General features: G+C 48.1%; 3 protein-coding genes across 3 annotated transcripts; all 3 read right to left on the reverse strand.

Annotated features, from left to right (window-relative positions):
* Window positions 1-1748: 1748 nt before the first annotated feature.
* L3040_007125 (uncharacterized protein) lies at window positions 1749-3087 on the reverse strand (the record flags this gene model as incomplete). Its single annotated transcript, XM_007296633.1, has 7 exons — window positions 1749-1832; window positions 1962-2019; window positions 2072-2168; window positions 2289-2368; window positions 2509-2713; window positions 2813-2881; window positions 2946-3087. 7 exons carry the CDS (start codon window positions 3085-3087, stop codon window positions 1749-1751), a joined length of 735 nt encoding a protein of 244 aa, XP_007296695.1.
* A 2660-nt stretch (window positions 3088-5747) lies between these two features.
* On the reverse strand, window positions 5748-9576 carry L3040_007126 (uncharacterized protein; the record flags this gene model as incomplete). The annotated part of the gene is made up of 8 exons (XM_066156162.1): window positions 5748-5869; window positions 5923-5944; window positions 6030-6433; window positions 6483-6830; window positions 6878-7111; window positions 7165-7984; window positions 8034-9180; window positions 9233-9576. 8 exons carry the CDS (start codon window positions 9574-9576, stop codon window positions 5748-5750), a joined length of 3441 nt encoding a protein of 1146 aa, XP_066010970.1.
* A 654-nt stretch (window positions 9577-10230) lies between these two features.
* On the reverse strand, window positions 10231-12136 carry L3040_007127 (uncharacterized protein; the record flags this gene model as incomplete). Its single annotated transcript, XM_007296635.2, has 3 exons — window positions 10231-10259; window positions 10310-11578; window positions 11632-12136. 3 exons carry the CDS (start codon window positions 12134-12136, stop codon window positions 10231-10233), a joined length of 1803 nt encoding a protein of 600 aa, XP_007296697.2.
* Window positions 12137-13713: the final 1577 nt, after the last annotated feature.

Genomic DNA, 13713 nt, shown 5'->3' on the forward strand with positions numbered 1-13713 from the left:
CACTGTAAAGGGCTATTGCTCTAGAATAAACCCTCGAGGAACAGCTGACTGCATCGCGCTACAGAAGGCTATTGCTATAGATTAGATGCTCGAAGAACAGCTGGCCGCACCGAGTTGATAGAAGGTATTGGTATGGATTGGATGCTCGGAGAATAGCTAGTAGCTGCATCGCGTCAAGGAAAGCTACTACTACTACCCCCCACCAATGAATAAAGGTCGGACCCAGTTTAGGCCCATAAATCGAAGAACGGTGGTTTCTGGATGGCTCAAAGCCCTATCAACTCAATTGCACAGACTAAATACTAACCCTAAGATACTTTTCAAGGCTGGATTCTTAGGTAAGTTGATTGGTTTAAGCCTTGGTTAGATCCCTTGCAAACTTATACTTTCGAAATGTACTCAAAAGGGGGGAGAGAAGTACGTAGTACGTAGTAGTAGGTAGTAGCTACGAATATCACACCGCGAAGTCCGGAAAACTTACCCTTGCGGAAGGCCGAAAGTTCTAGCTTCCGGCCGGGCTGAAGCTTTAAGTTAGCACCCCTTTACATGATTTTGAAGTGTATTTCCTACATGTACGTAGTAGAAAGGTGATGTAGAGTTGACATCGAAAGCCTCGGAAAGAAAGCAGCCTTACTCTGTATGCGCGGCCGTTGCGAAGCGAAGACCCCTGGCCCCGTAGCGCAGCGGAGGGCCACCAGGGAACACTTAGACCTTCGTAAAAGATTCCGCGAACTCACGGAAAACGAGTAGGTGACTTCCAGGCAATGGATCAATGCTGAGGATCCTCTAGCTTTGGGAGATTGCCACTGTAATATAGCCTATTCTGACCAAAGGCCTCTTTATCCTGCTTCACACCGGCGGCCTTTCAAAAAAAGGCATTGAAGGTTGTAGCCCGCTTACCGGTACTCCTTGGAGAGCATAAACATCGACTCTTTCAAGTTTTTATTCCTTTCCCTTTTTTTCCTTTCCTTCTTTTCCTCCCTCGTATTCATTCGCCCTTTTCTCTCTTTTTCTTTATCTCGATTGCACTCTCGATTATTCGTACTCGATTATCCGTACTCGATTGTTAATAATTGATTATTTCATCTCAACTACTCAATCGAAATTTAGTAAGTATTTTCAAATCAGAAAGTAGATGTCGTTTTGCTTTCAAATCAACAAAGGTGGAATCCATTTTGTCATCAAATCAGTAAGCGGAATTCAATTTGTTCAAGTTAATAAATGAACTTCATTTGTTTTTTAAAACTAATGAGAGGAGTGCGATTCAACCGTATTAAAGATATTGAAACCGGAAATAGAATCGGGAATATCGAAAACAAAAAACGTCCAAGTCGAAGATATAAGTGTCAAAAGGAAATCAGAAAGAGGTCAGAAGGCGATTTTGGGTATTTGAGAGAGGGGGTGAGGAAAATGGAGCGGGTGGGTAAGGTGAAAAAAGCCTTTGTGTATAAGTTTAAATATTTGCAATTCTTCATATTCATCATATCAATTATAAACTACTCCCGGAGGCTTTCGAAACGCGATATAGATGAGAATTGCAACTTTGCAATATAAGATAATCTGCCGTGCTCTCTCTCATGGGGTAAAACCGGGTCGCCAGAACCCGTCCCGTCCCGCCCCAATTCCTGCCCTGTGTTCGAGTCTTTTTTATAATTTTTTTTTCTTTGTTTTTCGTAAAAGCCGCAGCCTGATTACAATACCGGTTGAGCCAGATCAGGCTTGCAGAAGATAGATGCAAAAGCAAGGGTTTAGGCGAAGATAAAAGCGGCAAAACCGACGACGGCCACGACGAGAGCGGAACCTTGGATGCTGGAGGCGCTACCGGACACGACCTTCGTTACACATTGTTAGCTCCTGTTTCTGTTCTCTCTTTTTTCGAGTTTCGCAGGTCTTCGGCGGGTTGAGAGAGCGAAAAAAGAGGGGGGGGGGGGCAGGGAGGGGGCAAAGAACTTTCTACGTACATAGGCCGAAGGGGTGACGGTGGCATTCGGCAAGGTGGTATTTCCCCCGGGGTATGGGCTGCCTCTCGTGTTAGTTCTCTTGCTGAACGAGGGTTGAGAGAAGCACTCACATGAAGCCAGTTCTAGACGGAGCAGGGGGCGCGTAAGTAGCAACGGGCACGCTGGTATTGGGGACTATGGTGACCGTGCTATAGATCACAGTCGGGACTAGAAGCAGTCAGCATTGCGTTTTGAATGTGGTGAATGAGATCCAGGTGTTGTCCCGAGGTATCGACTCGAAGGAGAAGTTCCTGGGACAAGGTAAGGAGGGTATAGCTCTGGACGTACCGCAGGTCGAGATGGTGATGACCGAGTTCACTGGTGCGCTGGAAGTAGGGGCCACTGGGTATGAAGTTGGGACATCGACACTGGATGAAAGTTAGCTTCAGATGATACCAAAAATTCCAAGGTTGGATCCATCCGGTCTCAGCTTGGGAGAGAATTTTGAGCCAAAGATTCGCGAGCCTGCTGCTCCCAACCCGTCCAAAAGAAGATGGTTTGTACTCACGGGGTTGAGGCCGCGGAAACGGGAACGCTGGAGTTTGCGAAGGGGGTATAATCAGCGACCGGGGTGGAGACGTCTGGCACGGAAGCAACTGGGTAGGTTGCTGGAGCGGTGGTCTCTGGAATATATGTCTCTGGGACTGGAGCATAAATCGCTGGAGGTGCGACCGGGGCGCTGATCTCCGGATTGGGGCTGTTGGTAACGACGACTTTTTGAGCAGTGTTAGCTTGGTTATTTCGATCCTCACCTTCAGCGAGACGACTCGTCCTCTCCTTCAACGGGTAAACGCATGGCGGGCTTCACGAACCTGGGTAACTTGTGGTGGAGATTACGGTGCTGCGGGCAGGGCAATCCGTAACGGCGGCAGCACACGAAGCTTCAATATGGTCAGTATCTCTCTGATCGAGGCTGTTCTGGAGACCCTTCTTTGGCAAACATACTGATCGTGATTGCTTGAGTCACATATACAATGCTCTCAGCTGGGTACTCTGGGAGCGCAGCTGGATACGCCGGGAGCTCAGCTAGATACTCTGCGACGGCGGCACCGGCCAGGATGGCAAGAGTAGTAACGGACAATTGCATTTTAATTCGGTTGTGGTGAGAAGGAGTTAGAGGGGTTTTTTTTTAAACGACTGAAAGTTTGAGTTAATGAGCTGGCTCCCTAAAAGAATGGACGACCGAAGTCACAGGTGTTCGAAAAGATTGATGGGCGATTGCAATATTGGCGTTTTGAAAAGAGTATGCGGGCATGAAAGAGGACATATACTTGTATAAGTGTCTAGGGAGATTAGAAGGGGTCTTCCAAGAAAGAGCTGCCTGTCTCTTCATGTAGTCAGTAAAGTGGGGCCGATTTGTCTGCCCATGGCGATCTTTTCTTCTCGTTATCAAGGGCCGCACGGCTGCAATCCTGCGACCATACCCTTGAGGCTTGAAGGGCTTGAAGTACCGGTAGGTAGGGGGATTGTACAGTACCGGTAGTTGTACTGAATGGGAGAGGCCTAAGTAGAGTGAGTAAGTGCTAGCCGAGGTAGGACAATCAAGAAAAGAGCTAACGAAGCGAAGCAATGCCAGGAGAGAAGCGACAGCAAGCCGCATGAGTCCTGCCAACAAAACAGAACATGCGTAGGTACCGGTAGACCCTCATATTCTTGGATTCGAAAAACGATTCGCAAGGAGGCCTGTTCCTTGGAGCGAGCCACGAGGTGAAGAGGGTAGATGAGCTCAATATCGGATGTACGGCGTACAGCCATCAACCCACAATCAACCCAGTCTGATCTGGTCTGGTCTGGTCTGGTCTGGCGAGACTCGAGAGCCGTTGTCGTGTCTGCTTACCATCATCTGGGGATTCGTCATTGGACACGGACACGACATTTGAGAGCTTGTTGACATCGCGATATCTAGGGCTCATAACACGAACCTCGGCAAGATCGGTAAGAAGGAATAAGAATTCGACCAAGCTGCCCCCCTGATGCCATGATGCATATCTACCTTCTGTATCTGTTCCTGCGCATAGTGGCGCGTCTGCAAGTACAGTACGTACTACTAGTAGTTGTAGATGAAACGTGAAACTTGCGGGCCGAGCCAGTTATTTACTTTCTACATTCTGCGCGGGCGTGGAGCCAGCATCCATTCATCCATTTATCTATTCAAAACTGTTTCATCAGGGTTTATGTAGACGGTCCGAGCGACGGGGAAGAGGTAAGCTCTTGCCCAGATTTCTCCCACGATAGCCACGATAAGACAAGATACCGACTGTATCATTATCCAATCTCTGCGCATTCGTCCGATCTGATGGCGACGATACAATGGAACTTCTCCATATGGATCCTGGACATCGGTGAGAATACCTCATGAGTATTTTGTTCTTGAGAGTCCCATCTTCCCCCAGATGAATCAAGATAGACCGACCAACTAGGATATCATTTAGAATCGGAATCTCGACATGGGTCTGTTTGGTATAAATCTCTCCGTATTTCGGACCTTCGCATGTGACCAAAATCTTCTAATAAGATCTTCTTAAATTTGAACAACAACGTAGATGATTCTACAACGGCGAATATCGCTGCTATGTTAAAACCCCGAATATCGGCTTTTCGCTTCGAAACAAGACTGGTAATAATAGCGCTATCCTACCAATTCCTGCACTTCTATATCTTGTGTGGAGGAGGCTCAATTATTATATCATACCTCACTGATGCAATATCAACCGTTAAAGAAACAAAACGCTCATCGGGTATCCCGAGTTGGGGGAGGGAGGCCTGACCTGACGAGAGCAGCTGCAATTGTAGCGGATTCTTTGTTAACATGTGACTTGTCTATAGCTCTCTATTCGCCGCTATTTTATTTGGGGTCTGGAACAGTAGCTTTTTTCCCTGCGAGATTTTGGTTAATATATTTGCGATCTCCAAGGCGCAACCGCAGGTCGGACGAGTTCAGCAAGTCCTCTTTTACCTAATATGTTACCCGAATGTCGCTCTTACTTGACGACTCTGTGGGCGTTTCGTCAATATCTAACTACTCACGGCTCCCGTACGCTCCTGCAACAAAGCAAAGTGCTCCAGAAGTCACGTCAAATCGAAGTCATAGAGACAAAGCGAAAAGCAGTACACATTTGGAACTCCATTCGTATCTATGTAATATGTGCGGCGATCGCTGAGGACTTGAAATAGCGAGACTTCGAAATGCAAGCGCCCTCTATTCTATGATCCAACGTTATGATGGACCCGAACAACGAACCTGCCCCCAAGCCCAAACTCAATGTGTTGTGTCATGCTGTGCTGTCCCAAGAACGTAGATCCCATGCTGTGATAGTGAAGAAGGTAATAAGGTAAGCAAAACAAATAAACAGAGCCCCTCTCTTGTTGAGGGGGACCAACTGAAAAGAATAAACATACTACACTATGAAACAACACAGTATACCACGACTCATTCACCCAGCATCTCCCAGTCCAAACTAGAGCGGGCCTACAAGTAAACTTTTTGAGGCAAAAAAATAGGCTTTTCAAAAGGAAAAAAGCACAAGTAGGCGAATATTTGCTTACGTGGCCTGATTCCCATCAAAGAAAATAAAATGGGATTACAAGGTGGAGGACGGCATTTTAGGCAAGTATTCGCGTCATTGGATGTCAGCGATCTAGGTACCAGTCTTACTTGTGATCTGCGCTTAGCTTAGTTCAAAATCTGCCTAGATCGCCTTTCGAGAGACTTAATCATCTCATCGCTGAATGCATTCCCAATGCGATTTATTTGCTCGCTCCTCTAGTCATCACAGTTGAGAAGATCGAGTGTCCATAGAACTTGATACCCGGTGAGTTGTGGTACGTGTCCGTTGTCAAAGTCGAACAAAACACAGTCGCCCGGATATCTGTCACATATGGTCAGCACATGTCTATCGTGCGAATGGGAAAGAACGCCTGCCAGTATGACTCGAGGGTGCATGCTTGAGATAGCATAACGATGAGTGTGATGCTGCAAAAGAATTGCATTCGTGGGATCCGTCCATGAAAAGGGTTAGCTCAAATCACCAGCCAACGCTTGGTTATCTGTCTCGCCATCTCCAGGTTCCCAGCATTTGCGTACATCGTCTGCAGATTATACGCAGTGTCGGTAACCAAATCGTCGCGACCCATTCGTGCGGCGCCATCTACAACCTCATCCAAGACCTGCTGGTAGTACGGAATCGCCAGGTGTGGAAGCCCAAGCATATGATACGCTCTGCCCATGTTGTAATGGGCCTCTTGACGCTCTTCGAGATGGGGAGAGGTTTTGCGAGATGCGTAGTAGGTGTGCATGAAAGTAGTACCCTGGAGGATACTGTACAGTCGGTTCTCTGTTTGGCGTTTCAAGCAGTCGGCGATGTAGGAGAGGCCGATCATGAGATTGATGACTGGATTTTCAGGATCCATTGCGTAGCATCGTAGGAAGTAGTCTGGAAGAGATAGTCAGCAACGGGACATCTACCAGAGGAACTGATTTACTGATAGCTAAGTTGTAGCTGCAACTGGAGAAGAGGATGTAGCCGTATAGCATCAAAAGGTTGATGTCCATATCCGTGTTCCTCTGGTTTTCAAGGTTGGTAATACCCCCAGCGCTTTTATGGTACTTCTTCTTAGTCGCGTCGTCGACTAGTGGCAAGTCCATGGTCTTGACCTCTCGAAGAACAAACTTCTGCATTGGGCCTGCGCAATACCACGAGACAGGCGAGTGGCAGACTCGGGCAACAGCAGACACGAGCCGGTAAGCATCAGTAGTGAATTGGTATTTCTTCGCAAAATCCTGCACAACCTTTATAGCGGTCTGCTCGTCATTCGAAAGCAGGGAACACACTATTCAGTTAGCTTGTGAGCATTGTGGGTAATTATAACAGACTTACTACCCCAGGCCGTGGAGATGAGAAACATGTCCTCGCGGTTATGCATCCATACAACACAGTCTTTGGCAGCTTCGCATATAGCGTACGCCTCCAAAGAGTACCCATACTTCGCAAGGCACATGGCCAGTTCGAGAAACGTGTCCAGCCATTTTTCAAAGGAAAGACCACGGTAGTCTTTTGGGATTTCGCTAGCCGAAGCAAGCTTCTTGTTATCAGCTATCTCTACATTGAGACCTATAACCGTAAGTTCAATAGCAGTGGCCCGAGTTAACAACACACCAACATACCTTTGGCGAGGCGCTCAGCCATGGATTCAATTTCCTTATCGAGCGGAGTTTGAACTTGTACAAGTGTATCGTCAGAATACCCCATAAACTTCTTGATGCTCTCCCAGGGGTAGAAGTCCCTGAACATTCTGAAATCATTTGTAAGCGCAGTAGCCGCTTCGACCCAAGCACGTGTACATTCCATATCCCCCTGCCTCATCCCTGAAACGTTTTCAGTCATGACTTTGTACTGTTGTTGTAAAGCCCTCGCTTCGTCGATGACAGCCTCATAGTCTTCATCCGCCCTCCGCTTACGGCGACCGCCTGAAATCTTAGGGACATGTTCTTTACGCCCCTTTCCACGCCGACGACGTCCTGGAACCGTAGCACCGAAATCGGGCCTCAGGAAAGACTCTACAGCTTTGTCCTGACTCAGTGCCTTCTTGATATATCGCTTGCGACGAGGGGCATTATCGTCTCGATTGCTCTTGTGGATATTCATCACCTCGTTGACAAGGGCAAACGCTTTGGCGGACTGTTCATGTCTTTCGTATATCTTCGCTAGCTCCATTCGGCTGTCAACATCAGTGCGATCGAGTACCAGCGCCTCCTCGTAGTGGGCAATGGCTTCGATGTCATCGCCCAATGTAGCTAGACACCTGGCCATTGCAGTCATCATTTCGCAGTCGACCTCGATTCCATGAGTTTTGAGGGCCTTGTAAAACACCATTGCCGTTTCGTGACGCTCTCTTTCGAACATGGCGTCCGCTGCTTCGCGAAAGAGATGGTGGTAGTCGGCAATTTTTGACCCTCCTAGGGGATCCAGACAAGAGAGATGTACCTGGGAAAACATCAGCAGGTCTTCTCTCGCTTGTGTGTGCATTACTAACCATCGCTTCCTCATAGTCTTCTAAATAAAGTCGGTTCATCCCGAGTTTGACGCGGATTTCAAGTGGCATAAGCGTGCCATTTTCTGCCATTTCAACGAAACCTGGGATGTCTTTTCTCCTCGAGTCATCAGCATCCCACTCGCAATCATTCTCTTCAACATTGTCCCAGAAACTCTCCTTTTCGCGACCATTTAGCCATCGGCCAACTGACTTGATTTCTCTGATCACAGCTTTCCTGTCGCGGATGTCCTCGAACAGCGTGATATATGTAGATAAATCTTCCCAAGAGAATTCGAGCGGGGCGTCGTCAGGTGCAGCCTTTAAGATCTTGATTGCTTTCGCCCATTCGTCGATGGCTAATTGGGCTTGGTCTGCATCCACGCATACCTCAGCCAGGTTCCTCAAAATATCGAGGTTGGTGGGTGATGTTTTGAGGGCCTTCGCATAAGCAATGGCTGCGCTGCCAGGTTTGCCCATCTCAATACATACTTCTGCTTGCCCCACACGTGCTTCTGTTGGATCCCGGCGATCAGCACGAGCTGCGGCCCCGTAGCAAGCAATTGCAGTTTCGAGAAAGAGTTCCTTCTCGGACCCTGTGTCGTACAGACAATATCTAGCTGCCGACATCCAAGAAGATACAACGGTGGGCTGTAAGTGAGCTGCATACACCAAACACTTCGCAACGTGTGATTTTTCTCCAGCCTCCTGCCAGATAGTAGCGAGCGTAGTCCAGGCTTGCTGGGTTTCAGCGTTGATGCGAATAACGTCCAGGGCAAACATTGCGGCGGTATGATAATTCTGCTCTTGAAATGAATCATTGGCTTGAGATAGTAGCATTGAAATTTCTGGTGTCATCGGAGCAGCTTTTCGGGGGCCTCTGTGCACTCCTGGCGCTCTGGGCTTGTGACGACGGTCTGTAAGATGGCCCCATCTGGTGTTGTCCCATGGCTCGTTGACTTTCCTTGTATCTTCATCTTCATCTTCATCTTCATCATCTGCGCCTTCTGGTAAAGTATAGACAGCCTCCGTTCTGCCAGTCAACACTGCGCTGAAATTGGGCCGAAGAAACTCTCTAAGTTGTGCAGAGAATCCAATCTCATCCGGGTCTTGATCGGGCACCTTTTCTTGATCTTCATCTGATTCGTCACTGGCAGCTTCTTAGCAAAGCATATTTATTAAAGCGAAGCACCGTTACGTACCTACTGTCCTCTGCTGCGCTTGAGGAAGAACCAGGCTCTTCATCCTCTTCTGCGATATTGTCTGTCATTAGAGAATCTGGCTGGAGTTCAACTTCTTTTTCTCTTTCTGTGTCCTTATCTGTGTTGTTTTCTACCAGCTCGGTCTTCTCCGGCTGTAGTGCATTCCTAGGAGCTTCCGGGGCTGCTTGAGGTCTCCCTTCTCGGGGATAGTCGTAATTGATATGCCAATTACTCTGGGATGTCTGTTCATTTCGACGCATGAAAGATTTCTGGGTCTCGAAGTACTCGTGCTGCCATGGTTGAGCTTCGTTGGGGTCGGGGTTGGGGTTGGGGAACGCCATCATGTCTCCAAAGGATTACTGGGTACAGGAGGAAGTTTTCGAAGTCGAGGTCGATAGAGGTTGGCCAGACCTTGAGATCATGCTGACATACTCAGTGAAAACAGGCTGTCGTACGTACACCTAGAGTTTCTGTGAATAGGAGTGTGAAATTCGGGTCTGGTATTTGCTGTGAACTTGAGGTTTATGGTTCTTAACAAGGCCGAAAGTGAGCCTTGTGTTAGCGGTTCTTAGTGGGGTACCCCACCCCAACCCTTGTCATCTGCAGCCTTATCATATGATGAGCTTATGTTTACACTCGAATCATATCGACATGGCTAAGCAGTTGTCCAGATGGGAAAATCAAATAACTAAAGGCTTCATTTTCCTCAAGTATGATCAAATTCACAAGGCATATTCAATGCAACTGGGCAGTGGTGAAGATTATCCATTCTTGTTACTCATTTTATCTAACAACTACCCGTTTTCCAAGTTGCTTGAGCTGCGGAGAATTAGTGTTGACGAATCGGTTTGCATCTCACGGAGACTGTACAAGGGCGTATATGTGTATGCCAATGCCCAGTCCAGATCCTGTCGACATTCCCTGGCTCCTCTCTATCAAAGCGTGAACTAGTGGTACAGACCAACGTTTCTCTAAGCTCCCTTAAATAACCTGCGCTATCACGAAAGTTTCCCTTCCGCCTTTGCCTCTGTAAAGACGTTAGCTTGTATGTGGCAGCAAACAGTTGGGAGGACGTACCCTTAACTTGCTCGAAAACCTTCAACATCTTTCTGCGTGCACCAAGAGCATTCACACCTCTCTCCTCCAGCGCCTTCTCATCCAATTCAACAAGCTCGGTCCAGTTCATGTCCTTGAGGTTATCGGTGTACTTGTGTAGCCTGAGACTTCTCAGCCAGCTAGGGATGTCTTGGAGCAAGCTTGGGTCAGTTGGATCCTCCGGAGGCTTCGAGCTGCCTCTTCTACCACGTGGAGATCGGCCTCGGCTCATATCATCGGAGACATAGCCCTCATGACCTCCTCCCAGGCCAAATGAGCCCACGGTGAGGGAGGCCATACTATTATTTACCAGAGGGGCAGCTCCACCGTAGGCAGCCAGGTAGCCATTGTTTTGGGGGGGTGCGAAACCCAATTGACCAAAACCACCACCTTGCATGGCCAGACCGGGAGATGCTGGGCGGGATCTCTGACCAAAGGTAGCATTTTGTTGGGCCTGAAGGGCGATAATTTGGTCTCTGCTCAAGACATGACCATGTTCATTGATCATCACAACATTAGCACCCGACATATTGCTTTGAAGACCTGGAGAAAGTGGACCTCCGTCGTTGGACCTAGCACGACGGAATTTGCGAACATCGTCCAGAGCAAAGCGGTTGTTGACTGTGGAGAGGGCCGCGAGTTTCATAGCGGTGGCATTTGCTACCATATCAGCCTGCGAGCTTCCTCCGTTGTTGAAGTTGGCAACCATGGGAGTGTTTACCATGGAAGCCCAGTTGCCGTTTCCGGCGTTGTACGGCGAAAGCACTGACATATCCTGACCTTGATTATCGGGAGTAGAGACCGTGGTACTCTGAATCTTTCCACCAGAAGTCGCGCGAAGGCCTGCAGAGGGTGCTGGTTGCATGAACTGGCCCATTGGTGGTTGGTCATTTGAAGATTTGGGTTTAGTAGCTTGATCGTTGTTGCGAATGCCCCATGGAGATGAAGGGACTCCGCTATTTTCTGATGCATCCGCAGGTCCAGAAATTGTAGGTGCCGTTAAGGAAGTACGCGGATCATACGCAGCACTGTTGCGGTTTGATGATGGTAGATTACCAGTTTGCTGGGCAAATTTCGCCTTCTCTGTAGCAATGGCGGCGGCGGCATCAGGGAACATAGCATTGATTGTAGATGGGTCGAGACCAGAGTGTCGCTTTGCGACTGGAGTTGGAGGGGGTCTGCCCAACGAATTTCGAGAGCCATCAGTACTGAGCTTGCCCATCGCGTCAGTCAAGCGGCTTGACATAGGATCTATCATAATATCATTAGCATACAGCAGATTGGTTAAAAGACTACGCACAAACCTTTGTCGAAGTTTGCAGGGGACAGCACTCCAGACATCGGATGGTTTTTTCCCATCTGCTGAAGAACTTGAATGAAGAAGCGGATCTGGACCTGAGTCGTCTGCTGAAGAAGAGCATACAGAGCAGCGGTACGCTCAGCTTCACTCAGGACTCGGAACCATTGCTCTATTGCGCTCAGCTCGTCCTTGAAATCTTGATCCAGAGTTGCTGCGGCCATTTCCTCTAACGTGTTCTCATACTGATCAATGTCTGCAATCCATTGCTGAGAAAGCTTATCAGATGTATCGTTCTCCCCTCCGGGTGTCTGACTCTGGTTGCCATAATAGTCAGAAGAAGGTCGAATTCGACTCGTAGAGGGGGCTGCGGAGAAGGCAGCCATATCTGCGGATGCACGAAGGTGATGGTTGGCAGAACCTAGGGTTCGAGCAGATCCAGGAGGTCGGAGGGAGGAGCTAGAATCGACAGGTGTACTGTTGCGATTACCCACGGCCGACATGTTAAGCATAGTAACACTGGACTCAGAGAGACGGGAGAGTCGAAGCTATGTAGAAAGTGGTTCGAGATAGGTGTCTCGGGAAATCTGAAACGAAGCCTCAGAATTGTCGAGTGGCAACAATTTATTGAACTCAGGGCAGGCTGTGGACCGTGTGAATGAATGGTGTTTCGGCAGATCCCCGAGATCTATTAATGCAGCACACTGGTGAGGTTAAAGACGAGTGTTGAAGGTCAAGCAGAAGCTTCCGTTCATTCGTGAATTCAATAATTATCGGTATCGGTCTCGAGACAATAAAGCAGCCTGCTGCAGGTCGGAGGAGGAGGTGGATGAATACCGGTAGTTCTAGCGGAGATTTTGGCAGTCAGCTCAAGAACAGAGTGGAGTATGGGCACTGGGCTTCAGCTTTGGGTTTTCGGACAAAGTCAAAGTGGAAAGGCGTAGGCGTGGCAAGGCCATTAGGAAAGTTCAAGCGAGAAAGGGGTCGTCAGGGTTGGCTCGAATTCACTGACTAGCTATTAATTGACTTACAACAGAGCTGTACAGTATAGTGTGACAGAACGGAAGGTATCCCGTCCAGCGATGAAACTCGATTTGGTATTGAGATTGAAGTTGGATAAACGGAGTCCATCCAAGGTGGTCGAAGCGGCCTAAACAATAGCGTGGCCACAAGGAGACCCGGTTCGAGACGAGGTAGTCCGTTAACCCCAGGATTAGTTCTGGCAATGACTGATTCAAGGCGAGGTTCAACGTAATAGATTCTGAGCCCGGCCACTGTCCACTATAACTTTGGCGATTAAGGGCTCTCCAAGTCCATATTGTAAAAGTGTTTAAACATTTGCACCTTACTAAAAAAAGCGCATTCACGTTTTGTGCTAAAGGCAGGTAGGTGGGTACATCAGTCAGTCCGTCACAGTTTGTAAACACGTCTCAAATCAACTATACAAACTTTCACCATACATAACTAAAGCATATATGATACGTCGGACATCTGTATCTATCTTCCCGTCTACACCATTCCTATATTTCTGCGGTTGCTCACTCCCGCGAGATATAAGGATAGGCAAGCTATGATCCAAAGTCCTTTTTATCCAATAGATACCATCCTACTATACCATCCTACTATACCGTTGTCTGCGTCTTGTCAGTACTGTACAGAATAGGTGCTTTACACCACCACTTGGCTACAGTCAGAGAAAATCCCGCATAATACCCCAGACCCTCAGCAAATTATGTAACCCCTTCTTCATCGACCAATTACCCATAGAGTATTGAGAAAAGGTCTTTGGTAATGAAGGAGTCTGGAAGTTGATCTTGGCACGAAGATATAAACCTTCAGCTGATGAACATGGGAAGAGTTCGTAAAGCTGTACACACAAATGCCTTTCGTTTTGTTTTCGTCACGCATACCTTCCTAGGCAAATTGCAACGCAGAACGCAGGGTATAAACGTCGGGGTTGGTCGGAGAACTCGTGGAATTCTGGTTCGATGTTGCTCATGTTGATTCGTGAGACTGGACTACATCCGTGAGCACCTGGTTGCCCATGTCGATTTCACCCCCAAGTACCACGCGCCCATACCATTGCAAT

Source organism: Drepanopeziza brunnea, assembly GCF_022702325.1.
Source record: "Drepanopeziza brunnea f. sp. 'multigermtubi' strain 214-2 chromosome Unknown ctg12, whole genome shotgun sequence".
Taxonomy (NCBI): domain Eukaryota; kingdom Fungi; phylum Ascomycota; class Leotiomycetes; order Helotiales; family Drepanopezizaceae; genus Drepanopeziza; species Drepanopeziza brunnea.